Source organism: Daktulosphaira vitifoliae, unplaced genomic scaffold (genome assembly GCF_025091365.1).
Source record: "Daktulosphaira vitifoliae isolate Bord-2020 unplaced genomic scaffold, ASM2509136v1 Scaffold_4, whole genome shotgun sequence".
Classification (NCBI taxonomy): domain Eukaryota; kingdom Metazoa; phylum Arthropoda; class Insecta; order Hemiptera; family Phylloxeridae; genus Daktulosphaira; species Daktulosphaira vitifoliae.
In genome coordinates, this window is record NW_026099575.1 from 41763565 (window position 1) to 41784049 (window position 20485).

The 20485-nt window shown below is 28.4% G+C and overlaps 2 protein-coding genes across 6 annotated transcripts; both read left to right on the top strand.

Annotated features, from left to right (window-relative positions):
• The first annotated feature begins 1592 nt into the window (after nt 1-1592).
• Nucleotides 1593-17285, top strand: LOC126905633 (uncharacterized). Of its 5 annotated transcripts, XM_050685528.1 has the most exons (11): nt 12428-12802; nt 12934-13614; nt 13868-15113; nt 15189-15251; nt 15313-15372; nt 15442-15501; nt 15632-15647; nt 15682-15746; nt 15810-15872; nt 16002-16070; nt 16219-17285. In XM_050685528.1, the coding sequence occupies exons 3-11, from the start codon at nt 14777-14779 to the stop codon at nt 17229-17231; spliced, it is 1746 nt and encodes a 581-aa protein (XP_050541485.1). In that variant the 5' UTR covers nt 12428-12802; nt 12934-13614; nt 13868-14776; the 3' UTR covers nt 17232-17285. The 5 variants fall into 5 exon arrangements, with proteins under 5 accessions (XP_050541487.1, XP_050541485.1, XP_050541483.1 ...); XM_050685530.1 differs by lacking the exons at nt 12428-12802; nt 12934-13614 and adding an exon at nt 1593-1609; XM_050685526.1 differs by having other exon boundaries at nt 12428-13614.
• A 2273-nt stretch (nt 17286-19558) lies between these two features.
• LOC126905072 (uncharacterized) lies at nt 19559-20485 on the top strand. The gene has a single exon (XM_050684465.1). The coding sequence runs from the start codon at nt 19559-19561 to the stop codon at nt 20483-20485; it is 927 nt and encodes a 308-aa protein (XP_050540422.1).

The window sequence follows — 20485 nt, forward strand, 5'->3', positions numbered from 1 at the left end:
ATCGAAGGGCATGATATAACAATTTTCAGAAGATAATTTGTGGTTAATTATGTTGATTTCGATTTTTAATATGTCAAAAATAATCAGTACAAAATATCATTTTCAATCTATTTTATTGTCTTTTAGAGCTGATTTTTTGAAAGTTTTTAATAAAGAAAAAGTTTAATTTGTTACTATAACTTTAGCTCAACTTCAATTTTAAAATTTGCATTATTTAATAAAAAAATTTACGAGAATTATAAAATAGTATTGTTAAGATTAATATGCAGCTAGGAAATGGTATAATTACTATTTATTTTTAATTTATCAAGAAAGTTCAATATTTTTTTTGCATTTTTAATGTAATATATAAATAATAGTAATCATTTCTATGTTACTTTTGGTGTTTAAAAAGATTCTACAATTTAAATATTCAAAACTAATTTAACTATTTAAAAAATAATTTACATTAACTAAAAAAAACAATTTAGATCTTTTTATCTACTCAATTGAACGTATTATAAAATTTGATTCTAATTGTAAAAATTTTTTTGTTAAATAAAAGGTGAAACTAAAAATAATTTTTTTTTATTTATGATTTATATAGCAACATGTTACAAAAAAATTTGGAATATTATACTCTAGTAGTAATATACACAAATTAAGTTAAAAATTATTAAAATTACAAAGTAAAGCAAGGCATACTGTTAAAATTTCATAAGTACTAATTAATTATGTTAAATAAAAAATCTAGTGAGGCTGTATCGTTTTGAATTCCCCCGTGGGCAGGTGCAGGGTCAGATTAAAAAAAAATATATACACCAAATTATAGGTAAAACAGTTACTATAACTTTACCTATAAAAGTTATTATAGGTAAAAGGTTTTTCAAAAAGTTATATCATTATAAAGTTAAAAATTTAAAAAAGAATTTTTTTACAAAAATCGAATTTTTTTTATTAACTTTGGTGTTTGTTTTCATCGTGTCGTATATGGCCAATTGCTTGGCATATACGTATATTGCATTATANTCGTATATGGCAAATTGCTTGGCATATACGTATATTGCATTATAATGTAATTGATAATTATCAATAAAAAATTTATAAACTTTATTTTATATTACTTGTAAACAAACAAATAACTTATCTGTCATAACATGTAAACTGTCCAACACAATTTCTTATTATTTATATATATGTCAATTTATCCATTGTGAAATATGCTATCTCAATATAATAATCGTGTAATGTATAATTAAATACAATAAACTAAAAAGATCACTAAAAGCGCTGACAACAATATCCCTGGATTGGGGGTAATATCATTTTACTATAAAAAGCACTGAAATCCTTTCAGTCGGGGAGAGACTCTGGAGAGACTCTAAGGAGTGACAGCGAGCAAGAGAGTTCGTTTTCTACGAATTGAAATAAGAATAAAAAAAAAGTTACATTTATCAGTCACAGCCCTGTGTTGTTGTCGGCTGACTTTTACGCGTTTTATTTATGTATGAAAAGAACTTGTTTTAATTATTTATCTTTTGAAGAAGTGCGAATTAAATACTTTTAAACAAATATAATCATATCGAGATATTTATCAAATTATTTTACAGCAATTTGCAAGAAAAAAGAAGTAAGTAAATTTATGTTATCCCAATTTATTAGAGTTAATAAGTTTGAGTAAAGGTTGACAAAGAAATAGATTATTTTTTAAATTAGTATCTTAAAGTGTTAATTTTGATTGATTGGTTAAAATATTATACATTATCACGTTATATGGTATTCGTGAACTGGCTCCGCCGTTTCGTTGCCTTTTAGGTAGGACATTAGAAACTAACTAGACAAAAGTTTGTACACCTCAATTAGAGATGTTGTGTTTATTATTCTTATATCTACTTGTCTTTGTCGTTCTAAACCTTCGAACCTTACGATGCCGATAGAACCACATCAGGTTCTTACCATATACAAGCCCAATTCCAATTTACATTTTTATTTTATTAATTTTTGTTATTTAAATAATAATACCGTGAAGACAAAATAAAGTCCGATTTCTTTTACATATTGGAGTATATTACATAAGCTTTAATTTAAAATATATATAAAAGTATTTCCAAAACTTATTAAAAATTTAAGTTGAAAGAATTCTTTTTTCTCTATGCATTATTAGGTTTTCAAACCACCTCTTTAAAGGGTAATGGTCCGATTTATAAAAAAAATATATCAAATGAGTGGTAAAAAAATCATACATCTATTCGAAAAAATTATATTGATTTGGTCATTTTTAAAAAAGTCATGACAGTTTTAAGTAAAAAACAATTGTAGAAAAATGTCGAAAAATAGCGATTTTTAAGTTTTTAATTTTTTGGTGATTTCTCCCATTTATGGGAAATGAGGGAAATTTTTAATTTTAATTTAATTCAAAATTGAGTCTTGACTAGATACGATTTGTGAACTTTAGACATATTGTTGGAAAAAATAGGTTCGGTGAATACTGAGAAAAAGTGGTAACAGACACAATAAAAATAACACTGGAAAGTAAAATCAATAGCTTCTCAGCTATGCATTACAACTAAAATTAAGTTAGAAATATATATATTATACATTTTACAATAAGACTTAATTATGATATTTTATAGTAACTCTGTTGTAATCTTAATTATTTGGTCATATATAATACTTATGTATAATAAAAGTGATGTAAGAGAAGAAAAAGGTTTCTGTTATTAAAAAAATATTAATAATGTACTCCATAAAAATATTTATGATAAATTGATAAAAAAAATAAATGAAACATACTTTTTAATAACTTTTAAAAATGATTTAATATTTTATTCCGAAATATATAATTAATTATGAAAAATTTGTTTCGTAATTTATTTGAATAGTATTATTAGTTAAAAATGTAAAGTAGTCATGAATAATAAATTAGTCATAAAATGTTGATTATTAAAAATGAATAACAAGACAAATATTCTTGTAAAATATACTCATAAATTAGTTGTTTATGGCTGTAATACTATAAATATTCAATAATATATGAGTAATATAATTATTTTATATTTTATTAACTATTTAAAAATCATCTAACATAAGTTTTTTCAATTTTTCACATTAATAAAGCATATAAACTATTATAATTAAAAATTTACAAAATTATAACAATTATTACCAAATAATTTGAAAAATAGGCGATTAATGAATATTTTCATTTAAGGGAACAATATACTCTCATGTATCCCTTGAGATGGTCCTGACTATTGGTCATTAATGCCTTTTATTAATAGAATAAGTTTAATAATTTCAATTTTTTAATTCATTTTTGAAGCGCAACAAAAATTATAAACTTTAAGAGTTAAACATTTTATTGTATTTAGTTATGATATCATATACTTGGGTCGCTATTTTAAAAATATAGACAGTGTGTAAAATAATATTGGTACCATTGTTATAATAACATACTTAATATAAATTATTAAGAATATGTATACGAGTTTTAATTCGAGATGATACATATTTAAACATCTTTTAATAAATCATAACGATATCGTAAAATTATTACTATTAAATATTTATTTGTAAAACTATATAGCAAAATATATTTTTAAGGTTTCACTGTAGTATCACATTTTAATACATGTAATAATTAATACTTATATTTAATAAAATATACCACCAAATCAGTGTTCCCCGTGGATAAAATGAGTAATAAAATAATACCCTTCCACAAGATTTAACCACCCTCTTACGCATTCCATAAAACGCCCACGTAAAATATTCTATTTTTATTTTTATTTTATTTTAAACGGACGTTAGTCCAATAACAATTTACATGGGTGTAAAGTAAGATACAAGAATAAAAAACAATTTTATATAAATGCGGAAAAGTATACAGTATTATGAAACAAACTATTATAATATAAATGAATATAAAAACTCAGAAAAGTTCACTAAAAGTACAAAAAAATCATTAAAAAAAATCAAACAAATATATATTACCAACTGTCATCAAAAGGTTTGCAGGGGAATTTAAAATGTAATTTTTTTTTGAGAATTGAGGATAAAAAGGTTTAGGATTTCTAGTATTAATATTATTTATTTTTAAATTAATTAATGATAGGAGTTCCGGACAATCAATGAGTCCTAATAATAATTTATGTAAAAATTTTGAAATCAAAAGCATTCGACGTTCTTTGAGTGTATTAAAATTAAGGTAATTAAGAATGCTGTCATAAGAGCTATGGGGAGGTCTGTGTATGTTAAATTTAAATGAAATAAAACGGAGAAAATTATTTTGAACAGATTCTAGTGCGGTGTTTTGTTTAGAAGTATTGTTTAACCAAATTAGAGGACAGTATTCAAGATGGGAACGTACAAGGGAATAAAACAGAATTTTTAGAGGAACAGGATCTATAAATGAGCCACAAGTGCGTTTAATAAATCCCAAATTACGCATAGCTTTATTTCTTATCATTTCTGTGTGAGGGGAGAAATTTAATTTAGAATCAAAAATAACGCCTTAATCTTTAAATTGAGAAACTAGCTCGATATTTATATTGGAAATAGAATAACAATAATTAATTGGGTTTTTTATTAGATAAAAGTGCATAAATTTACATTTATCCACATTTAAAAATAAGTGATTTTTATTACACCATGTGAGTAAGTTATTAATATCTGATTGTAAACAAATTGCATCTTGTTCAGATTTAATTATTTTTATTTTTATTAATTTAGCATCATCAGCAAACATAAGGATATTAGAGTTCATTATAACATTAGGCAGGTCATTAATAAAAATATTAAATAGAAGTGTAGACAGGTGGTCTCCTTGAGGAACGCCTGAAGGGACTGGGAAAAGTGACGATTTGAATTTGAGGTATTTAACAATTTGGGAACGGTCTGAAAGAAAAGATTGGAACCATTTAAGAAGTGATCCAGAGAAACCAAAAGATTGTAATTTTTTAATAAGTAATACATGATTAACTTGGTCGAAGGCTTTGGAAAAATCAGTGTATATTATATCAGTTTGAGCATTAGATTCAAATGACTGAAGTATTAAGTTTTTTGTTATGGCTAAATTATTACATGTTGAGCGTTTTGGTATAAAACCGAATTGATTATTTACNATTACATGTTGAGCGTTTTGGTATAAAACCGAATTAATTCTTTACTAGGACTGAGGAGCAAAAATTGTTAAGTTTAGATGAAATTAAGTGAGAGAATAACTTTGGGATTGATGATAATTTTGAGATTGGGCGATAATTTGAAATTAGTGAAGGATTACCCTTTTTTAAATTAGGTGAAATAAACGACGTTTTCCAAAAAGATGGATAGGTACCACTAGCGAGGGATAAATTAAAAATACTAGTTAATATCGGTGTTAGGATAAATCTACAATTATAAAGGAAAATAGTAGGTATCTCATCTGGGCCTGTAGTTGAACTTAATTTTAGGTCAGAAATCATATTAAAAACCTCTAGTTCAGTAACAGTAATGGAATTTAAATTTAAAGTAGAATTTAAATTAGGGTTATCTACATTTAAAGAGGGGGAATTAAATGTTTGAGATGAATAACAATAGGCATCAGAGAAGTATTTACTAAAAAGCTCAACGATATCAGCACCATTTTCGGCAACTGATCCATTTAAGGAAAGAGAGCAAGGTAGAGCATCATTATTGGTTAAATAATTAATAAATTTCCAAAAATATTTTGGATTCTGTTTAATCGAAAACTGGACTTTATTTATGTAGTTTTTGTGATCTAATTTAGCATTTCTTTTGCATTTAGCTCTAAGACGGGAGAAATTAATATAATCTGACATTTTGTTAGATTGTTTATAAACAAGGTGAGCAATTTTTTTTTCTTTTACTAATAATTTAAGCGAATTGGAGTACCAAAAAGGATATGAATTATTATATATACGTTTTATATGGACATAATTATTGATTGCTTCGTACAAAATATGGTAAAACTGAACAACTGTTTCATTTATATTATAGGATTTTAAATCAATAGTGGAGAGTGAATCACCAATAAATTTAACAATTTCGATGTAATCACAATTATTAAAATCATAAATTAAATCATGTGTAGTTTTTAAGATTTCATATTGTTCACAATTTAGTGATATATTAAGAGCCGGGTGGTGTTTATCAATCGGAATTAACGGATCAGGGTCATTATCGACGGTTATGTAAGCATTAGATAGGACTAGATCAAGAATGACATTGCTGTGATTGCGTATAAAATTAAATTGATTAAAATTATAGTGTGATAGCATGCTAACAAAATAAGAATCGATTTGAGAATTACAAATTAATGGTAAAGAATAAAATGACCAATCTAATAAGGGTAAATTAAAATCACCTAATAATATAAATTTGGCTTTAGGATTAGATAAGTAAAGTTCATTAATAGATAGGAAAAATTGTTCATAAAGAGTAAGAGGTGAATTGGGCGGGATATAAATACAGCAAATAATAAATATATTAGCTCCTAGTTGAACTTGAATAAAAATCTGCTCAATACATTTAACAGTAACATTTAAAATTTTACAAATTATATGAGATTTAACAGCAATAAATACTCCACCACCCTTAGATAAATTACTTGTGAGAACATTTCTGTCACATCGAAAAACATTATAATCTTTAAAGCCTAATTCCGAAGAATTTACATTATTTGTGAGCCATGTTTCAGTAAAGGTAAAAATATCTAAAGATGACAATGGAATAAATGAATTTAATTTATTTAATTTGGTATTTATACCACGAACATTTTGATAATATATTGATAAAGTACATGAAGTGCGATTTAGTTTTTTGGATTATTAATAATAGTTGGGTTACCTTTAATATATTTAATAATAATATTTTGTTCACCATTGTTGCGACGAGATTCGAGTTCTTGCCGTAGCTTTGACATCTGTTCACGCTGTTTCATAGTGCGATCCGAAGAGAATCTTATTTCTTTAAATTGATTTGAGGAACGGATTTTGGATTGCGCTCGTAAAATGTCAAATACATTTTTAGTATCGTTGAACGTGATTTTCAATGGACGAGTTCGAGAAGAAGGGTTGCCCAAGCGAAAATACCTAACAGGTTGGATTTTTAGTTCCATTTCATCAAGAATTAGTTTAATTTGGTCACTATCAGGTTTAGTTTCAGTCGGTTCGGGCAAATTGAACAGAATAATATTATTTATTCTCGATTGTCTATCAGCAATTTCGTTAATTATATCAAAATGGGTTGTATTAGATGTTGATGTAGTATTCTGTTCAAAATTTTTGATCTTGAGCTCAAGTTGAGAAACCTTGTTATTTAATAGAATATTTTCATCAGTTATTTTTTTTATTTGATTCAAAAGATCGTCAAAACGATTATTGAAGTTTTTTATTGTTTTATTTTGGTCATTGAACGATTGAATCAACTTATTCTGCGTTGATTTGATCTCATTTAATGTTTTTGTTATGGATGCAAGTTGCTCCTCCATAATTATAAGAGTTAATAGTTTATATGATTTTAAAAATTAATAGCGTAAATAGGAATACATATATGTTTGAGGTAAAATTAAGATACCGAGTTACCGACCGTTAAAGTCTCCAGAAAGTAAATAAAAACAGCTGATATTAGGTAGAATGAATCGATGTGATAAGAATAAATAAAAATGAAAACAACCAACTTGTATCCATGTACAGTATTAATCCAAAGAAAAACTTTGGTAAACTTAAGGAAAGATTGGTTTAATTCATTGAAAACATCGGTGTTTGCTTTATGTAGGTAGGTAACTGAGGTACACTGCACAAAGGTAAAAAATAACGATATAACTGTGAGAATTTAAANCAGGTAAACTGCACAAAGGTAAAAAATAACGATATAACTGTGAGAATTTAAAAAAGTTTAAAAGAGCTATGTTACACCTTAAATTGTGTTATCACTATTACATTAACCAATCAAATACAGCAAAAAATATTTCAAGAATCTCACCATAGATCGCTAAACCAGTTTTTGCGGGCTATAAAAAGGCCATTTCCCCCCAAATTCGGGTGGTTCTCTTACAGCAGTTCCTTTAAGGCTTCGCTTCTCTTACGGTGGTTATGCACGGTTTCTGACACATCCCTGTAGCGGACACTGGGACGCCTTGCTATTCTATCTCTGCATCTCTACGGCTCACTGGAATTCTCAACCAAGATACAAAAAAGTGAATGTGCGTGAGTTTATGTTTCATTCTTAGTTACAATTCTATATAAAATCTACACTATTTTTATCCTCTTTCGTAATTACTGAAAATATTATACATCTTATTTTCGGTCGAATACTTTTGGTGACATAAATATTCTAACACATATAAAATATTGGTATTTATTTATTTATTTTTATCTACATTTATATATATATATATATAAGCATACTAAAAGGTTACACGACTAGATTACATTGTGTTCTAAAACTTATTGAAGGGCCACAACCTGGCTGGACAAGGTAATATATAATGTATAATTTACAGAATTTTCGATAAGTATAAAATAGTATATTTTTATTATACAGAACATTTTGTTACTAAAAATCAGTATACATTTTGTAATTATCAAATTAGTACAATATGCAGATCATTCATGTATTATTGAATAACTGCAGAGTATTCAATAAGTTTGTAATCACCCAAGTCATATATAAATGATTATGGAAGTCTAATTTCATTAATGCAATCAGATTGCATTGTGTTCTATTACTTATTGAAGCGCCACATCCTGGCTGGACAGAGTACTAGTACAATAATATCATAATTAGAATTTTAGTTAATCATAAGATTTCTTCAAAGTGTCTCTCCATTTATCGACCAGCCAGTCTGATCTCTGCCACAGTGCGGGCAATCAGAGTGTAGGACACTAGTATAATCTATTGTGCAAAGAACTTAAATTTAGCTCGTATCTACCCTAAATCACTCTTTGGATGACTGAAAAGACGTAGGCCACTTGGAAATAGTTTGTTGCACAGGACAGTTATGTTGTTTAAAAGTTCTTTTTTTGCTTTATAAATTATTAAATAATAAATATATTACGGTAAAACACCATATATAAGGTTAAGGACTATACTACTAACGCGTATCCAATAATGCGATCGCACAGGTTATCTCGTTAATATGTGTTAATAACTTATAGTTTTACAACGATAACAGTAAGAATAGCGTGAAGGAAAAACGATCGTAGCAATACGAACAGTTCGGTATGTAAATATATATATATTTACTCAGTCGACTTCCCTAGCCGTAACGGATATATATTTCTTACACAACCCAAAATGTATATATGTAGATATAGTATACTACACAGCTTACTCTAGGTATCGGTCTCGAAGGTATCGTCTCAGAGCACAAGAAAGACAAACTCAAAACGACAAAACAACGGGTAACCAGGTACAGGTACGTCGAAAACAGAACAGCAAAAAAAAAGAAAAAAACAAAAAACAATACACCACTTCAGGTGAACGTCGAAACGAAACAGACCGCAATATCGGTAATCCATATTCGGCGTCGGCCTTATCTCAGTGTCAAGGGCGGGGTGACGACCGATGACAACCGATTGTCATATTAATAGCTGGACGGCTGATATCGAGAGAGACACGGGTGAGCGCCAGCTTAGAGCAAAAGGCGGTGCCGTGTCACTACATAAATATACAAAAGGTTTTTACAAAAAACAGAGTTATAATAAACTTAGATTTCACCTTGGGTAGATTTGATATAGAATTATACTAGAAAAGTAGTTACACGTGAATTAATAATAATATAANCAAAAAGTAGTTACACGCGAATTAATTATAATATAAACCGTATAAATATAATTGCGTACATTAATGCGTATTCATCTCTAGAGAATATCTGCCTTATCAGGATAGTCAGAGGTAAGTGAAACATTTGTTTATATAATAAGTCTATAATAGATACTTTACTGAATAATTTTTAGTAATAAACAATTAGAACAAGATAGTTCATTGAGAATAAACTAAAATATTTTTATAAAAAATTCTGTTATGGACTAGTTTAATACTTGAAGATCTTGGTCAAAACTAAGAATCGGAAGCTACCCGACGTCTGCCCAAATATCGTCCTTATCTTCTTAAATGAGTTTTAATTGCCTGAAAGAGACACAGGCAATCGTGTACCTTAGTTACAGGGGATAGATTATTAAATAAAATTAGACTATTGTTTTATGTCAGCGACAAAGTAAAGTTATATTTTAGATGTTTAGTAAATATAAGTTATATGTAATGTACAATACGTCTGACCTGAATCCTAGTACAGTTGGATAGTAGGTATATCCAAGTGAGACGGAGTTGGTTGGCTATGATGACAATTGGCGATAGACGGGTCGTTGAATAAAACAAGTTAAGTTATAAATAATATAAATAAGATGAAAGTAATAATATTGAAAACTATGTCTATAACGGCCACTCAAACACAACTGCCCTTTGTTAGTTCGACGTCAGTAGCTCCGGGCTACAGACGAGTAGAATTGTCACATCAGCATCTCCCTCTATGCTAATTAATATGTATTACGAATTAAATAAATAGAAATAAAACATGTGTAATATAAGTGGTAAGAACATAGTAATAAATGTTCTTACATTACCCTCTCCCCTATTATACTCTGAACCTTATAAACGGTCAAAATATTAAGAAAAAAAGAAAAGAAAGAAGAAAAAAAAAAATTTGTCTAATAATGCTTAAAAAGCTTTTAAGTTTATGTTAGGTTACAAAGTTAGACTTATGATTATGCATTGCGATTGAATAGAAATGAATATATAAATTTTTTATGTGTTTAAATTTATTCTACAATCAAAATTAATTTAAGTTAACCTAATTTATAGAATAAAAACGTTGCTAAAAAATCTACAAATTTACAATTTGCTATCTTACTTTTAACTAGACAATGCATAATAACTTATATAAAAATAAAAATTGTGATAATGGAACTATTTTATAGTTATTATACAATATAAAAATTATTCATGTATTTAAATAATACTTATTTTACCTAGTCTACTAGTCCAACTGTACAGAACGTTAAAATTAGAATCAGGTTTCTATACGAGGAATAAAAAATAAACAATTAGTCTATGACAAAAAGTTGTAAATTGATGTTGCTAATCTTGCGTTTAGTAGTCAATGACAGTTAGTTTCAATATGTAATATTATCTAGTAATTTGTTATTACACTATAATTTAATGTGTACTGAAATAATAAAATTGAAAGTTATTAGATAGTTTGCCGTGAAAACGGCAGTTTTGGTTAAAGTTGTTAAGTGGATCATCATTAATGTTTTCTTAGCAATCGACCTGTCAATGCCTGTAACATATCTAAAAATTAATTTTCATTTTATTTAACCAACCTTAATTAATATCATGCAGTACATTGACTTATATTAAACTGTATATTTGATTAATATGATCAGAAAAATTAACAAAAACTAGTATATCAATTGCTATTCAGTTATCTTAAAAATTTTAAAATGGTCATCTTGAATTATATCGACTTATGTAAGTATATTATTTAAGTTCAATTATTAATAACGTATTTTTTGTTCAACTTAAAATACAGTTTTTTTTTATCGTTGTAGTTTGATTTGTCAAATAGTAAAACTTTTATCCTTATTAAGTAGTAATATTGTTTTTAAAGTCTTATTGAATGAACTGTAATTCGTGTTTTCTCTCTTTTTTTTTAAATAGACCAATCATCAGACGATGCCGGAAAAATCTTCGGTTGCTGCTGGAATAAAATACAAATCAATTATAATAAAAATGCTTATAGCAATAGTAATTAGACTGAATAATGTCAGCTTCCTTTTTGACTTTCAATAAATATTTTTTTTTTTATATATATCAACATAATCAATAATTTAATTAATAATAAACTGTTAATCGAAGTTATAAAAAATTATTGTAATAATCATCATCAGACAGTGCCGGAAAAATCTTCGGTCGCTGCTGGAATAAAATACAATTCAAATATAATAAAAATGCTTATAGCAATATGACACGGCACCGCCTTTTGCTCTAGGGGCTGGCGCTCACCCGTGTCTCTCTCGATATCAGCCGTCCAGCTATTAATATGACAATCGGTTATCATCGGTCATCTCCCCGCCCTTGACACTGAGATAAGGCCGCCGCCGAATATGTATTACCGATATTGCGTTCTGTTCCGTTTTCGACGTACACCTAACTGGTTGCTCGACTCCGTTTTTTTTTTGCGCCCCCTGTTTACCTTTCTGCCTTTTTGGTTTGTNACCATTAATCGGAGTTATAAATAATTATAGTAATAATCATCATTGTTAACAACATTTCAATTGTTAACTTAACGTGTACTCGGACCGGTCTAATCGTTATCACGTGACGACTCCCTACTATGAACGTTTAGTGGACGTTCCTATCACCGGCCGATCAGCTGTTACACACTACACACCACACACGCACATAACCGCATTATAGTATAGTACAACATTGTAATGCGTAACAACCAGTATATACACATTGTTTTTGTTTTTCTATTGTTGAATTTCGTATATATTCTTGAAAACGTAATTTAATTTTTGTAGCAGGAAGAAGTTATTTTTCTATCATAGCATTGATTGTTTACAAAAATCTTGTTGCATTAATTGTGACTTCCTTAAAGCTACTAATTAGCTGACGGAAAGATTTATTGTTGCTACTAATTAGTAAAATTAAGCTAGTCAATTGTGATATTTAAATTTGAGTTACCAAATTGTAGTCTTAAGTTCATTTGTTATTATCGTGATCCTTGTTTTAGTGTTAGATTGCATCTCTGCAAATTGTGAGTATTATTGTTGATTTGTGTTCCACTTTGTAATTTAGTGTAGTCTTCTTTATTATTATTATAGTGATTATTGCTTGTGATTTATTGAACATATTAGTTATCACAAGTTTTATTTATTTATTATTTAGTTCATTGTAAGCGTAAGGCCAACGCACAACGGTCATAAGGACCTTGTGAGTATAAAATAGTCATTATCGTACGGGTATTTGTTGTTTTATATTGTGGGTAAATCATTAAATAATTAAACTATCTTTAATTTTGTGTTATCTGTTCAATGTCATTTTAATAATAATTATTATCTAGTCAAATTTGTTTAATTTAGTTACTACGTCTTATTATTGAATTTATACTATTATTCTTTATATTGTCTGATGTGTATATATGGGGCCGCCTCTCCCCATATACTCATTTTAGCGCCTCATTTTAATGCCTCATTTACCTGTTATCACATTATAGTTATGTAATGTGTATGTAATGCTTATCAATGAAGCTATTTTATAAAACGTATTTTATATTTGATAACATATTTTAGCGCCTCATTTTATATTTTGATTACATATTTTACCACCTCATTTTAACATTACTTAAATTACCATTTCTCTCGATAATTTTCGAGATCAGCGCCTCCTCCCTCTTCTATGACTTATAAGTTTATTGTCATGACGTGAGAATAAATACACTGATTTTCGAGTAATTTCAGTATATTTCTTTTGTATGTCAACTGTTAAGTTATAGTTAAAACTGAAGTGCAAAAATTATTTTACAATTAGAGTTAAACATACTTCAAAAACAATCAATAGTCAAAAAAAGTAAGTTTTTCAAAATTTTTATTTTAGTTGTGCTGAACAAACATATACTATTATTGATATGATAACATTTGCTAATGTTAATAACGTTTAATGTTAGTTTTTAAAGATTTTTCAAATTTATTATAAAACAATTAAAATATATTTTCTTATCAATGACATTTTTATTTTTAATATGATAATTAAATGATACTAATAACTATTTACGTTAGCCTATTACTGTGATTTTTGTTATAATTAAATCAATGATTTTTAGATGAGTGTAGTTAATAAAGAATGGTTAACTGGTATGCAAAATAAACGCAGGAAGTGTGTATCTGATCTTAAAGTTGGTGTTCAATATAAGGTTTTGGGTCTATTCGTCGTAAAATCGAAATATTCCACTCAAACACCGGTAGCTGAAGTGAAACTAGATGACGAACCCTCTTTTCAAGTTTATCTACCGTCTAGGTTTCAATTTACTCGAGAAGATTTGGCAAAAGGATTTGACGAAAATCTGAAGCTTGTTTCTAACGGACGAAAAGATCAAACTTCGAGTTACGATATAAAGTTTATGTAAATGAATATTGTATACTTTAAAATGATAATAATAAAGTATGGATTTATAAAAAAATATTACATGTTGTTGAATAATCAATAAAACTGTAACTATGATTGAATGCGTTATTTTAAAACTATACTTGATAAATAATGAAAGAAATATTAATAAACAATGGTAAAAATTAAATTAAAAAAAAACTAAAATTTGATACAGCTCGTTTCTAACACAATATATGTACAATATTTGAGGTATGATATAAAGTCTATGTAAATGAATATTATACACTTTAAGAACGATAAGTTGATTTTTAGAAAAAATATTTGAAAATCCAACAAAATTACAATTATATTTGAACCCGTAAATCTGTACTTGTTAAAAAAAATAAAAAAGTTACTGGTGTATTAATCGAACAAAAGGTAAAAAAATCAATACGAAAAATAATATTTAGAGAGTATTTTTGCTAACTCAGCGTCTGCAAAAGAAATATTAAATAGCAAAAATAAACAGTAGTCACGTTAGTAAGTGTAAGTAAAATGTTAGTGTTTTAACAAAAGTCACGTAAAATAATTTTAAATTCCAATGGACGTCTGAGAATAGTCATAACACGAAATTGTTTTTACAAAAATGATCAACTCCAGGGAAGGGGATACTGATGGTAAGAAATTGCTGAGGTTTGCAAAAGTATACTTAATAAAACCGAAAAATCATTCTTCTCCAGACTTAATTTTCATTCGTCTGTTAAATCGTTACCTTCAAGCCTTTTCATCTTCAATTGTCAACACATCAAATATGAATCATTTGTACTGTATTTGCGGTAAGACTTTCAGTTTTCTGAAAGATCTGGAACGTCATGAACAATCAGTTCATAAAAAAAAATTATACAGCTGTGCAGTTTGCGGCAAAAATTTTTCCAGAAAGGATAAAGTGAGAAGACATCAACATCAGACACACTTCTTGAAAGGTTGGTATCATGTATTATAATCATAACATGTTATGATCTAATTAAACATAATTTAATTATAAATTTAATTAATAGGTGTGAATAAAGTATTGCAGTTACAATCTAAGAATTATGAAAAAATGTGTGAAAACTCGATCGGTGAGTAAAAATTTTATATAATTGTATTATAACTACTTTTACATTTTTATTTTTATTTAAGACACTGAGAGAAATATCCTGAATCATGGCTCAAGTACGTCGGCAAACATTCATAGAAATTGTAAGCGTACATAAATAAATAATATTTATTTTACATTTATTTATAAATTTCTGTAATTATTTAATTTAGATAACGAAAATAACATAGTTAACTACGGAGCGAGTACCTCAAAAAATAGCAATAATAANTGAAAATACATAGTTAACTACGGAGCGAGTACCTCAAAAAATAGCAATAATAACTGTAAGTAAAAAAATTAATTTTACACAATTATGTTTATGTCATTCTATTATAATTGGTACTATTACTATTTGTACAGTATTTGATATCGATACAAAGAAAGAAAATGAATTAAATGCTAACNAATAAAAAGAAAGAAAATGAATTAAATGCTAACGATTTCTCTACTTCTCGGGATAGTGATGATGAACTCTGTAAGTTTAAATGTAAAAATAAATTTAACTTTATTTCTATAATTATAATTTTTATTTAAACAGTGTTTGATGTTGCTGAAAAGATCGATCCGAAGGAAACCGAAAATATTACTGTTTATCCAAGCTATGAGTATTATAATCAACTTGAATAGATAATGCAAAAAAAATGAACTCACTATTTTTTTAAAATTGTTATAAGGGGTCGAATGATATATTTACACGTAACAGTTATTTAAAGTAACATTATTTTATTAGGTGTAAATAGTGAATTAATTGGATTGGGAATCGAGTATTTAAATAAACCAAAACAATCAAACATAAAAAGTGAGTTAATCTTTTTAATATCTAGCTATGATAGAATTAAAAAATTAATTACTATAAATTATTAAATAATTTAATTTTCAATAATAACAATGTTTGTGTTTAACATAAAACACGTATTTTAAAGATAATTTCATTTATATTAAAACAGGTGATTGTGTGAAGACTTCAAGTTCAAAATTGATTGAATCAGCTTTTTCGGGCAATATAAATGTATACAGAATTGAAAATATCGATCCTTTTACTATCAGCGAGTTCATTGAGCGACATGCATTTGACATTACAGATGTGTGGGAAAAATCAATTAAGAAAAATATAGCGGTAAAAACTTCTTTAGATTTAGTAACAGTATATGAAAAAATTGATAATGTTAACGTTAATGTAGAGGTACCCACTATAACACAAACCCTTTCTATTTCTCCATTTGTTTTGACAGCATCGAGTAGTATTCCTGAGTGGATTACTATTATTAAAAATCTACTACAAAAAAAGTCCGAAGAGGTTGAAACGCGGGGGAGCGGGTGGGTTTTTAGAGGTGTAGTTTTTTTGGATATCAACACGTTTAAGTATGATCCTTTGAGGGGAGGATGTAATTTAGATATTCCAAAAAAATTATTGCGCAAGAATGTTTTAACAAATATTAAATCTGAGGGGGAAGATTGCTTTTTTTGGGCCGTAGTTGCTAGTTTATATCCGGTTCAATCGCGTGATGTGGATAAGTCAAAACCCGAATCGTATCCACATTATACCACAGTGTTAAACACTAGAGGATTTAATTCACCTATATCACTCACAGATATAAAAAAATTTGAAAGAAATAATAACATAAGTGTAAACGTATACACTTATGTTAATGAGAAAATTGCGGGTCCCTTGCATTTAACTGAATGTAAACGTAACAAACATGTTAATTTATTATTTTTAGATCAAAAAGATAAACCCTTCGGGCATTTCTGTTGTATTTCCAACCTAGAGCGGTTAGTATCCGCACAGCTTTCAAAACACAAATCTCATAAATATATATGTGATGGTTGCTTATCGTTTTTTTATTCAGAATCTAAATTCATGTCTCACCACCTCGATAATTGTATGCGCGTTAAAACGGTTCTTCCAAATCCCCCAAAATATATCCTCAAATTTCAAAATTATCAAAACAAAGTATAACAGGACCTTTTAATAACACGTCATTCAGACTAAGACCCGAGTCGGTTTTGTATGACGCGTCAAAAACGACTCGAAATTTCGGTGTTGTGCTGTTATTATGTATGACCGCATGATGACTTAAATTACAACAGTGAGTGTCCTTTTCATTTGGCTTCTCATCAGTCACAAGTTCCACGTGCCCTAGCTTTTAGTAATCGTTCATAAATTTTGAATAGTGTACTCTCTTATCGACCTTTACTTGAAGATGACACTCAAACGATAAAAATTGCCTATATGATTTACCCAATTGAATGACGTTATTTTTGTATGGTAACTTTCCATGTTCATCGCGTTGAACTGTGCGATAAAATTATTTTTTACACGTCTCTTCTTTTAAAGTTCATATATTGTTTTCTGTGTACTATTCTAAGTGCCAAAACTTACCCAGTATATTTTCTAGTGGATCAGAATTGTTGCTCACCTTAAGGAAAACCGTCGGTTTGTTGGCTCATAATATTGAGCTGCTTATTTTCCGATGTACCAGCAATAACACATTCGTTGTTTGTTCCCTGAAATACAGGACATTCTGGCCATGGCTTTATTTTCCCTGCGCACATGAAATCGTAGAAGTGACCAACTCCGATTAATTAGTCGATTTTCTGTAGTACGGTAGAGCGCGGATCTGCTAATACTGTAGACTACGGAAGCACGCAGTTACCCTTTAGTCAAACGCCTAGTAGGTTACTCGTAGTTCGCTTCAATTTCCTGTTGAATTTGTTATATACGCAGATTTCGAATCAATATTAACACCTATAGCTACATGCAATCCAAATCCTGCAGAATCTTTTTCAAATAAAATCAATATTCACGAACCTCATAGTTTTTCATATTTCATTAAATGTTCATACGATGAAAATTTGGATTGCATGGAGTTATACCGTGGAGAAAATTGTGCTAAGGTGTTTATCGATAGACTTAGAAACGATATAAACCGTATAAGTGACATTTACTCGAATCCTTTGCCTATGTTACCATTATCTTTAAAAGAACAACATGATCATTACATAACAACTGAGTGTCACATTTATAACGGTGAATTACGGCATCATGAAAAGGTTTTCGATCATTGTCACTTAACGGGGAGATATCGTGGCGCAGCGCATAGATATTGTAACCTAAAATGTTCGGTTCCCTCATTTGTCCCCGTAATTATACATAATATGCAGAACTATGACTCGCATTTTATTATATCGAATCTAGGTTTTGGCGATAGCGACGAGGGGATTGAAGTTTTGGCTAAAACAAATGAAAAATATATGTCAATTAAAAAAGTAATAAAAACATCTAACAATAAGCGACTGACATTGAAATTTATAGATTCGTTAAACTTTTTACCATCTTCTCTTGAAAAATTAGCTGAAACTTTATCCCCCGATCAATTTAACATAACTAGGAGAATGCATACGAATGATGATGAATTCAAGTTATTGTGNCAGGAGAATGCATAAGATTGATAATGAATTCAAGTTATTGTGTCGTAAGGGTGTATTCCCTTACGAGTATGTGACTGATATGAATGTTCTGAACGAATGCATGCTCCCCTCAAAATCTTCGTTTCGTAGTATTTTAAATATGTGTGATATATCAGACAAGGATTATGCCCATGCAAAAAAAGTTTGGGAAAAATTTAATTGTTCAACATTGGGAGATTATTCAGATTTATATTTAAAAACTGATGTGTTTCTTTTGGCTGATATATTTGAAAATTTTAGAAAAATGTGTTTAGTTAATTATGGGCTTGATCCTTGTTATTATATCACTACTTCGGGGTTGAGCTTTGATGCTATGAAACGAATTACCGGGGTAAAATTAGAACTGATGACGGACATCGAGATGATTAGTTTTATTAATAATGGGATTCGTGGTGGAGTATCACAATGCATATCACATTATAGTGAAGCTAATAATAAATATTGCGATGATTACGATTCGTCGAAACCGTCAAAATATTTATTATATCTCGATGCCAACAATCTATATGGAGCTGCGCTAAAACAACACCTTCCTCTTGGAAATTTTAAATGGTTACAACAATCAGAAGTCGATGAATTAGATGTAACAAAAATAAAAGATGATAGTGATTGGGGGATTTACATGAACTCCATTATGAATTACCATTATGTCCTGAAAATATACAACCACCAAATTCAAAATTTAAAAAATTAATTCCAAATTTAAATTATAAACAAAATTATGTTATTCACTATCGGACTTTAAAACAGGCCATTAGCTTGGGTTTGAAGGTAAAAAAGATAAATAAAGTACTAAAATTCGAACAATCGGCTTGGATGAAGGCGTATATAGATTTGAATACAAGAAAACNTTTGGATGAAGGCTATATAGATTTGAATACGAGAAAACGTATGGAGTCCAAGTCGACTTTCGAAATTGAATTTTTTAAACTTATGATCAACAGTATATACGGTAAATGTCTGGAAAACCCAGAAAAAAGAATAGACGTGAAAATAGTAACCAAGTGGGAAAATATTGGTAAAAGATACGGGGCAAGTGTATTAATATCTAAACCAAATTTTGATAGTGTCGCAATATTTGATAGCAATATGGCAGCCATTCATTTAAAAAAATTTGAAATTGTATATGATAGACCGATTTACGTTGGTTTTTCAGTATTGGAAATTTCCAAAACTATCATATACGATTTCCACTATAATTTTATGAAAAAAATGTATGGAAATAAGTGTAAGTTGTTGTACACGGATACTGACTCTCTATTTTACGAAATACAAACAGTAGATGTGTACGATGATGTCAAAAAAAATATAGAAAAATTCGATACGTCAAACTATGACCCCAACAACGTGTATGGTATACCGCTTGTTAACAAAAAAGTTATAGGACTCATGAAAGATGAAATGGGAGGTAAAATTTTAAACAAATATATTGGGATATGCAGTAAAATATACATGATGCACCGTGGTAAAGATGTGGGGAAAAAAAATAAGGGATTAAAAAAAAGTGTATTAAATGAGACAATAAGTGAAAATGACTATTTAAATTGTATAAGTTTTCACGATCTTAAAATTTTACGTAGCATGTATGTTTTTCGTTCATACAAGCATAAATTATTCACCGAAAAAATAAATAAAATTGCATTAGAATTTAAGGATGACAAGCGGTATCAAATACCAAACAGTCACGATACGCTACCCTGGGGTCATAAAGATATTCCTCCTCCTCTCCCTCCCTTGGATTAA